At 48.1% G+C, this 10,157-nt stretch overlaps 1 protein-coding gene across 1 annotated transcript in view; it reads left to right on the top strand.

Annotated features, from left to right (window-relative positions):
• The window catches only part of LOC102810654 (SPARC-related modular calcium-binding protein 2-like), a 151,743-nt gene extending 142,309 nt beyond the window's left edge, over window positions 1–9,434 (top strand). The window contains exons 13-14 of the mRNA XM_006871196.1: window positions 6,750–6,787; window positions 9,348–9,434. Of these exons, the coding sequence (XP_006871258.1) occupies window positions 6,750–6,787; window positions 9,348–9,434 (125 nt within the window). The remainder of the gene's footprint in view (window positions 1–6,749; window positions 6,788–9,347) is intronic.
• Window positions 9,435–10,157: the final 723 nt, after the last annotated feature.

Genomic DNA, 10,157 nt, shown 5'->3' with positions numbered 1-10,157 from the left:
CAACACACTGCATTCTTGGTGACCTTTCAACACACTGCATTCTTGGTGACCTTTCAACACACTGCATTCTTGGTGACCTTTAAACACTCAGCAAAAGTTCTGAGTGTCCTATGAATTACACAATTTGTAGGGAAGAAAGAAAATCATTTTAAGACCTTGGGATAAAAACATAGCAGTTTGTACAAAGTGTGCTAAGAATGAACAGCTAACTTCGGGGTCTCAGGGCAGGTGTCCTTTGGATATGACATGGAGTTTCTGCTTGATGGATGAAGAAGGGTTCAGCAGTCAAGAAGACAGAAGAGGAACATCCCAGATTCTGTGCCAAGCACTTCAAGGGTGCCTCAGCACCCTTCTATGTCTCCTAATCCAAGTCTGTACCCTGTTTGATCAGAGACAGCAGCAAGATGTTGGTGGGAATGAACTGGAGCTGATGGTGCCCCTCAGAGCAGTCTCACTCAGACTAGCCTGCACTCCTAAGAACTCTTCAAGGACTCTACAAAGTTGCTCATAAAAGCCACTGTTGATGGAAGAAATAAGATGGGATTGGGTGTTCTTGGCAATCTGGATGGTTCCGGTTTCAGGTCTGGGAAAGTAGTGTCATAGAACTGGGCGCAGTTTCTGCTCAGGACAGGTGGCCGAGGATCTGACCCTGGAAGTGAGCATTCCTCTCTGAAACCTTGAGTTGATGGTGATCGGGTGAGATCTTAGTGGAAAGTAGCTGTCTAGGATAGAGGGAGCTACCACGAGGAACTGATGTGTGGATGGTCTTAAGTTCTGAGCTCATGGAGGGAGTGAGCGTGTAAGCACAAGTGAGTAAGTATTGTTGAGGACTTGGAAGATTGGAGACTGGAGAAACCAGTAAGCAAACTCTGGAGCCTGGAGACTGGGAGGTGAGATCCTCCAGGATGCTGAAACAGAAGGTGACCATACTCTGTTAGGAAACCGTCTTTGTTAAAGCCCGCAGAATCACAGAGTTCACCAGATCAAACGGTTCTCCTCCAGTGAAGCCAGTGAGCAGACACATCACCAAGTGAACATTGTTGGGTAGGGTTTTGGTGCTCAAAAGCACACGCACACATTCTGTTTTCTAAGACGCTGGGTCAGGCCTCCTATTCCATTCGTGCACTGGTCATAAATCCACAGGGCGCCGCCTTTCCTCCATCTATCAATACTTACTGAGCACGGCTTTGAGTTCAGTGGTTCCACAAGAAGGGAGCGCAGGTCCCTACAAGTGGAGATGAACAGGAGACAAGAAAAACGGCGCACGCTCTTGACTGTTACAGTGCTAAGAGAAAAGGAGAAGGACAGGAGTCATGGGCTCATGGAGATGCAGCTTTGGGTCAGGAGGCCAGGGAAGGTCTTGCTGAAGAAGGAACTTGTAGTAGAGATATGAAGGGAGGGCAGAAGAACAGAGTCATGCAGGTATCAGGTGGGAGAGCATTCCGGGGCAGTGGAATCTGGTGCACAGGGTGAGCACAGGTAGGAGACACAGGAGAGCGGCAGACAGGTGAGGGCAGTGGGAATAGGAAGGTACCTTAGAAGAAAGCTCTGGTGATCCAAGGTATACAGTCACAGCCTTGAAAACCCTACGGAGCAGTCACACTCTGCACATGCCAGGTCACCAGGAGTCTGAGCTAACAACGATGACATTGTGGGGAGCACGTCTGAAGAATGAATTAAACCCTCTGGCACAGTTGTGCTCCAAGGATGGCATGCCTTACACCTGACTTCATTTCGTCTGCTCCCATTCTGTTGGCCAGAGCCTGGTTGGAGGGCTTGGAGAAGCGGGCACTTGGAGAAGAAAGGAATGAACACAATCTTTGACTAGAAATGTCTCAATCGCTGGGACTTCAGGTCCCTTCCTTAAGTCCCTCTGAATAAAATGGGGGGAGGAGGGGGAGGTTCCTGGGTATTGCCTTATTAGCAACCAAGAAGATAGCATATGATTTTCACAAAAACCAACACATACAATTTGGTAAAAGCATGCATTTGGAGTAACCATTGGAGGCTTGGTTAGTTGCTTTTGCAATATTTAATTTTTTTTCTTTCAGAAGAAAAATAGTTTTTTTTTTTCCTTTAAAAACATTTGAGGAATTTTTCTCGTCTGGTTCCTACTCCCACCCCCAAATTTATTCTCAGTTATTTTTTTCGAAAACTACCCTGTATCGTTTTGAAATAGTAAAGAGTCAGTTGTTGTTGTGATGTGCCGTGGAGTCAGTTCTGACTCATAGCGACCCTGTACAGGGTTTCCGAGGCTGTAAAACCTAAATATTCAAGAGAGGATTTGTCAGGACATTCCAAATATCCAATCTGTTTCCAGTTTTCTTATATTTTGTCACTTTTATTTTTACACACTACTCAACAATGCATTTTTTATTCTAAAAAGTGATAACTACAAGTAATCCTGTTGTTTTCTCAGAGATAATTAAACCTAGATCAATGTCGTTCGTACACACACACATAATTATTTTCCTTAAAAATGAGATCATTTTATCTGTCTTCCTACTTGTGTGTGTGTGTGTTGTTGGGGGCCGTCGAGTGGGCCCTGCCTCGTGGTGGCCCAGTCCTGCACCAATCTCTCTGTTGGTGTTTGCACTGAGTCCGTTATTGTAACCAATGTGTCAGTCCATCTCGTGGGGGTCTTCCTCCTCTTTGCTGACCCTCTTTCCTGGGGACAGATGCCCAAAGTACATGAGACAAGCTCTCCCCATTCGAATTCTAAGGAGCACTGTGGTGTGCTTCTCCCAACACAGATTTATTCGTTCTTCTGGCATTCCCTGCTGTGTGTACTATTTTTTACCAAGCCCAGAATTCAAATGTGCTGACTCTTCTTTGTCCTCTGTATTCGCTGAGCGCAGGAGACGACTGCAAATGCTGAGCTTGGGTAGTCAGTCACATGTTAGTCCTCAAAGTGGCATCACTTAATCTGCAGAGATGCATGGATGGGTACAACTTCTAATCTAACTACACTTAAGCAATTGCACAAGATTTTTGTATTTAAATACATACCACTAAGACATTTGTTGTGGGTAAATGTCATCAAATCAGTTCCGACTCACAGCAGCCCTGTGTGGGGTTTCCGAGACTGTACATCTTTACTGGAGCAGAAAGCCTCATCTTTCTCCTCTGAGCGGCTGGTGGGCTTGAACCAGCAACCTTATGGTTCACTGTTCGTGGTCATTCTGCAGAACTAGTGTATAGCCTACTTAGACAAACGATTGGAAAATTGTTAGGTCTAAATTTTCAGTATTGCAAATAATGCAAAAGAGAAATCATTCTCTGAAAATAACCAAGACATGATAAAACCAAAAAAGGAAACTTTCCTGAAGAATTCTGAAAAATAATTTCTATGTGATGACCACATAACCTCATACATTTATACAGAAACCTAGCAATTAGGGACAAGTCCTTTCTGAATGCCAGCATGCTGCCTCAGAGCCCCAGAGCTGTGGGCTGTCACCTGAAGACACCGATGACGTAACCTCCCAGCTGGCCTGGGCCCTGGGGAGTGTGTGAAGGCCTCAGCCTCCCTCCTAGCCCAGCAAGGTCCTTGTTGACCCAGCAGAGCTCTGTGGTCACCATTTGCCTTCAGGTCCATCATGCTGCTGGCTGGTGTTGGTGTGTGTAGAAACCCTAGATAGAGGTTCCAAGGAGTAGCTGGTGGGTTTGAACTGTCAACCTCTCTGTTAACAGTTCAGTGCTTAACCTACAGTGCCACAGATTTTCCCCTGTCAAATCTTGGATGCTGTATTCCACAGGCGTTACTAATGGTATTTATATTCTCCCATATAAGGAGCACTGGTAGTGCTCAGCATAAGCACTGAGCTGCCAGGTCGGCAGTTCGAGCCCGCCAGTGCTCTGTGAGAGAAAGATGAGGCTTTCTGTTCCCACAGAGATTTACAGCCTCGGAAATCCTACAGGGCATTGACTCAAGGGCACACAGTACCACCAACCAGCAGCACAATGGAACTGAAGCCGAAAGTGACCACAGAGCTCTGCAGGATCAATTCCGATAGAATTTATATGAGTTTTGTTGAGTGGTGTTGGGTTTTGGGGGTAGTTTTCCACTTGAGGAATGTTAGGATTGCCTTACTGCTGCTCACCTCGCACCTTCAGTGTGCAGCGATTGCTGGACATGACTTAATGGTCAGCAGTTCAAGCCCCCCCAGCAGCGTCTCGGAACTCTGTCCAGGGTCACTATGAGTAGGAACGGACTCAATGCCACTCACTTAACAACAAGAATCTCTCTAATTGCTGGGAAACTTTGTGTCCACCCAAAACAAACCAGCACAGAAATTGGCAAAACGAAAACTTGGCATAGGATAGGTGGTCACACAGAGATTCTGTAAAAGAAGGAGACCGCCGTATGGCCCATTGATTCAGTGATATGGAAGAGCAGAGACCATGGCTCAGACACGTGATGCGTAAAACCTACGCTAGGAGAGAAAGAGCGAATGTGAGTGGTGTGTATTTGAGCCTTTGGCAGTTAGGACAGCTGTGTTTCAGTGTCCACGTTGCGTTAACCTTTACTCTTCCTTCTGTGTTTTAGTCTTTCCCTGGAACAGAGAGAAATCGGCTCTCAGGAAGTTAGGGTGCAGCGTGTGCTCCCCGTGAAGTTACTCAGGTGATGCCCCTCTTCCAGGCATCAACAAAAGAAGCGTAAATAGACACAAATCCATGTCCGTCCGGTGCCCTCACTTTAGTCTGGTGACAAGAAAAAAGCGAGATCAATAAAAAACAATGTGGTGTACTAGTGCCTGAGGGCGAAGGGGGCAAGGGGCGCTGAGGAAGGCTCTCTGCTCTCTGCTCTCGGTGGCTGACACCCTAGTCCAGACTGGGAGGGATGCAGGAGGGAGCAGGCAAACTGTGGGGGAAGCAGATGTGCAAGGGACAGGGCAGGGCGGTCCAGCCTGTTCCAGGGGCACCAGGGGGAGGAGGCAGGGCAGGCGCAGCCAGGGATTCCTTAGAGATGAGCCCGAGGCAGGGCAGGGAGGCAGAGTCCCCAGACTCCTGAGCATGAGCTTACAGACTTCCCTCTTGCTCTGGGGGTGGCAGGGGCAGGGGTTGGAGCAGGAAGCTATTGCCAGAGGCCAGGGGTAAAGGTCTGGGCTAGGGGAGTGTTTCTGTTCTGGAAATGATTTGAAGGCTATAGTTGTCAGCTATTCTTGAGTCGACTCAGATTCTTGGCAACTCCAGGAGTGTCGAGTAGCTGTGGACTCCACAGGATTTTCAGTAGGTGATTTGTGGGAAGTTGATGGCCAGGCTTGTTTTCTGAGGGCCTGTAGGTGGATTCAAACCACCAACCTTTCAGCTGGTTGTTGTTGTTAAGTACCGTGGAGTTGGCTTCCACTCATAGTGACCCTACACAGGGTTTCCAAGGCTGTAAATCTTTACGGGGGCAGACCGCTTCATCTTTCTCCTGCAGAACCACTGGCAGTTTCGAACTGCTGACCTTGAGGTTAGTAGGTAATCACACTTAATCCCTAGAGTTCTGGGAACTTGCTGAGGGGCCCTATGTGGGGAGGAGGAGGAGGAGTGAGGAACATGCTAACATTGCTGTCCCAGGAAGCTCAAGGAGGGGGACACCAGATTCTAGGGGAAGGCAAAGAGAGCCGTGTGGTTCCCTTAACTTTGAGATGCCCATAAAATGTAAACGGAGACAAAGAAGGTGGCTCTCAGAGTGGGATCATGGGGGTCATCCATGTAGAGATGCCATCAACATGACCTGGGAGCAGACAGAGAAGGACAGAGGACTGGGTCTCTAAGGAGGGCCAGAGAGGGGGTGAGCAGGAAGGCAGAGGGGAGACAAGTGTGGGATGTGGGCTTAGATGCCAGCGAGGAGGTGGAGTCGTGCTGTAGTAGACAGGTGGTACGCTGCACAGTGACCATGGTTGTAGGCAAGTGGGGGTTATGGGCACCTGAGGGTCAAGGGGGTGACGGAAAGAAGGCAGGCAGACGCTGGAGGTGACCAGCCATGTCCTCCTCCCTGGACGTCCAGCACTGAGTGGCCACCCTCACAATCATCCCAGAAGCTCTCCCTCAAGCTCCCACTGCACTTGGAGACTTGGGAAGAACTATGTCCTGGTGTGTGGCGTTGTGGGATAATGCACCGGGCTGATAGGTTGGTTTGAACCGCAAGGTCGGCAGTTCAAATTCACCAGCCGCTCCTCGAAAACCCTATACAGGGTCGTTATGAGTCAGAATTGACTCGAGGGCACCTAACAACAACAAAATGTTGAGCCAAACCCACTGCTATAGGGGCCAGTCCAGCTCACAGCAACCCTATGCGGCAGAGTGGAACTGTCATTGGGCTTTCTGGAAACACAGCTTCCTCCAGTACATGGGTTTGAACCAGTGGCCTGTGGTTAGCAGTCAAGCACTTTAACCACTGTGCCCCCAGGGTGCCTTTATGTTGAGCCAAATATGTCTCTCATGATTTTAATAAAAAGCCCTATGTGCACAGATCTGTTGTTGGTGAAGAGCTTGGGGCTTCATTCCCAGACTCCCCCAGGAGGCGGGCTCACTCCCTTGTGGAGAAAGTCGGAGAGAACATGTTGGGAGTGCTCTGGGTCAGAGAGCATTCCTTGGACTTTGTTAGGAGGCACCATCCTTCCACAGTGGGACTGAGGCCATCTCGCATGGTGGCTTGTCCACTAACAATGAGTCTTTCTCAAATGATATTGAGCCTTTCACTAAGCGAAGAGCTCTGGGGTTTTAATACTGTCTGTCTCTCTCTTTCTCTCTGCCAGCGCCTAGAAGAAATGCAGAAAGCAGTGTGAATAGACAGGTGAGCTTTCAACCAGCAAATTTAATTACAGGCGAAGGCCGTCCCAGTGTATGTCGACTCGGAGTGTGGGACACATTCCCAGAGATGCAGTGTCTACCACACGCACAGCCTGCTAGACCCGCAGCAGCTTGTGAGGGGCATCTAAGGTGTCAATGTGTTGATCTTTCAGGGTGGTAGGTAGAGATGGTACCTAAATGTGTGTATGTGTGTGTGTGTGAGTTTCAGGGTTTGAGATCTCTGTTGATCCTTCACTTTAGACAAATGCCTGAGCTCCCTCGTTTCTGTGGAAATGTAGCGCATTCCACATGTCTTGGTCGGAGCTCGCAGAAACCAGAGACGATGTGAAGAATGTGAATACAGAGTCTTCTGTTTTCAGTGGGGCATCCCAAGGAGACAAGTGTGAGGCCTCATGGGGATTTTGTATTTCCTGTTGTGTGTGTTTAAGGAGTCTGTGTTGTAAGATAAACACTGGACTGCGAACCTCAAGATCAGAAGTTCAGATCCACCAGCTCTAAGTAGGAAAAAGATGATGCTTCCTATTCCCATGGTGAGATACAGTACAGTGGAGTCCTGTATGGTGCTGTAGGGTAAGCACTGGACTGTTCATCATAAGGCTGAAAGTTCAAACCTCCCAGCTGCTCTTCAGAAACCATCTAGAGGGTCACTCAATGGCACATAACAGCAGCAACACGTGTTTACAAACACATCTGTGTGTCTCGGGCCAGCATCTCCTGGTCCCAGTTCAGGGGTACCGTATCATCTGATGAACAGGGGTTGATCCCCGGCCCCTCCCATGGAAAACCCAAACCAAACTTAGCCCACTGCTGCAGAAGTGACTCCACTCCTGGTGGCCCTACCGGAAGGAGTAGGACCACCCCATAGGGTCTGCGACTGAAGGTTTACAGAAGCAGACTGTCTCATCTGTCTCCTGAAGAGTGGCTGGTAGGCTCGAGTTGCCGACCTTGTGATTCACAGCCCAGTGCTCAACCCCTAGTGCCACCACACTCCTTCCTTTCTGCAGCCCACCCATGGTTGATGTGGGGGTGTCGTTTCTAAAGGTGAGCCCCGTGTTTGAAGGGGGACTCGAGACATGCAAGGCATTTTTCTCGGTTTAGTCCACGTTTATGGTTTTCACGTTTCAATCCTACCACAAACCACTCAAGCTTTAAAACAGAGCTGGGCTGAAAACAATTACCCCCCGGCTAAAGGCCAAAGACATGCCACGGGTGGTTTTAATTCAGTAACTGCAATCACAGGTACACGGTGTCTGTCACACAAAAGTACCTTAATTAAATGCAGTTCGAACGCAGCTTCCTATTTTAGCCTTTCCCTTTCTGCGGGGTCTGCCGAGGGGGTCCTGGGGTGAAATCCATCATGTGCAGACCATTGCTGGGCCACCTCTTCTGAAAGCTAGGGAAGTTTCTCCAGAGAAGTGCCAACCATGGAACCCTGTCACTCTCTCAGTGTTGGTAAATGCCATCGAGTCGGTTCTAACTCACAGAAACTCTGTATAGGGTTTCTGGGCCATGGCTGGTAGGTTTGAACCACCACCCTTGTGGTTATCAGTCCAGTGTTTACCTACAGCACCGCATCAGGACTCTCGGTAGCCACAACAAGAGACAGGGAGGGTCCATGGAATTCATAGAACATTCCAGAGCTGTCCAGAGAGGCTTCTCCAGTTAACTCGGACTCTTATCTCCGAAGTATGTGTTGGCTAAACCCTTAGCCCTTTCCTTTTCACTGTTTATTGTGACCAGCTTTTAAAATTAGAACCAGTTGCCACTGAGTTGCTGTGGACTCTTGGTGCCCCTGTGCTCCACGGGGTTTTCAGTGTCCGAGTTTTCAGAAATAAATCACCACAGTTCCTTCTGTGCTCCTGGGCAGACTCAGACCTCCAGCCGTTTGGTGAGCAGCTGAGTGCCTGACGGGCAGCTCCACCAGAGACTCTAGCTGTAACCGCTGGCACAGCTCTTTGAGTAATTGTCTTTATCCATTTTTAATTAAAGCAAAATGGCTCAGCAGGCTAGGCCTCTCTTTCTCCAGGAGTAGCCAGAGTCCACTGCGAAAGCTCCTGTGTTTTTCATTTACTTATTTCTCATAATAAAATGGACATGTGAATCAGCTTCTATTTGTAGGATCTGGAAGGCGAGTCTTTGGTGTTGTTAAGTGCCATCGAGTCAGTTCTGACTCCGAGCGAACCTGTAATGGTCCAGTGCATTAATCACACTGGTCTAGGAGACTGTAAATCATGATTCTATGCTATTTCTCCTTGTTATTCTAAATTGCTTTTACTTGAAAGTCAGGTTCCCGCAGCCTAAGAATAGCAATTTAGAGAATGGATTTTTAACATTGTATTCCTTTTTCAAGAAAGAGAAGAGTAAACAGAAAGGATGAATAGAAAACTGAAAAATGATCCAAAGTGGAAGCATAAATTTGAGTACGACACTATTTTGTGTAATGAATTCAAGGCGATAGGTGATTCTGTGGAATCCTTCAATGTTTGACTCAAGTGTGGCTTTCTCAACTGATATGTTTTCCCTGGTTTTTCTGACCTTTGAAGGTTGCCAATGCCTACAACGTTGTCCTTAGGCGTCCTAAACTTGATGACGAAAATGAACCATCCAATACGGGGACTTCTCAGATCTAAAGGATTCCTTTCGCTGTGTCCTCGCTTGTACACTGTCATGTGATTTTCACAGATGAGCCACACAAACTTCTAACATAGTGTCTCTCTCTCTGTTTCCAGCCAAGGAGGCAAGGATGAACAGCTCACGAATCCACGTCAGTTCCTAGACATGTGGGAGACTCCCTCACCAAAGAGCAATTAAAAAAAAAAAACAAAACAAAATACAATAGTATTTGCGCTTTGTACCTCAAATGTACCTTCACTTTGTCAAAATCAGATACACCTGTGAACACCTGGCTGGTTTCAAACACCCATCACATACAATGGCTGTGCCTAGCTTTGACCTTTGGCATCTGTAGTTGGTGGGGTGAGCTTGTAGTGCCTTTGGGTGGAACCCGTTGTGCCCTCCTTGGTAACTTGGTGGAGGTCCCAGCACTCGGCTGGTCTACCTTCCTAACTGGGACAGGCACGGATGAATCCATCCAAGTCGCCTTTATTTGAGACCTCCTATCTCTGCCACCTTGTTGCCTGTGGGCTGGAAATGCCATGTTTCCATGGAAGCGTGTAAAGTGTCGGACTACGCTATCCATGAGGGCTGGGTTTACTTCTTCCGATTTTATGTTATTTGGTCTTCTGTAGCTTTCACGAAATCTTGCTCATGCTCTGAGTTATGCAGCCACTAAGGGGCCCCAGGGGCCGGGGTAATGCGCTGGTAGAGAAAAGCGTCTTTCTAACTATTGCGCG

This window comes from Chrysochloris asiatica, unplaced genomic scaffold (genome assembly GCF_000296735.1).
Source record: "Chrysochloris asiatica unplaced genomic scaffold, ChrAsi1.0 scaffold00162, whole genome shotgun sequence".
In the NCBI taxonomy this organism is placed as follows: domain Eukaryota; kingdom Metazoa; phylum Chordata; class Mammalia; order Afrosoricida; family Chrysochloridae; genus Chrysochloris; species Chrysochloris asiatica.
This window is presented reverse-complemented; position numbering and strand designations above follow the sequence as displayed.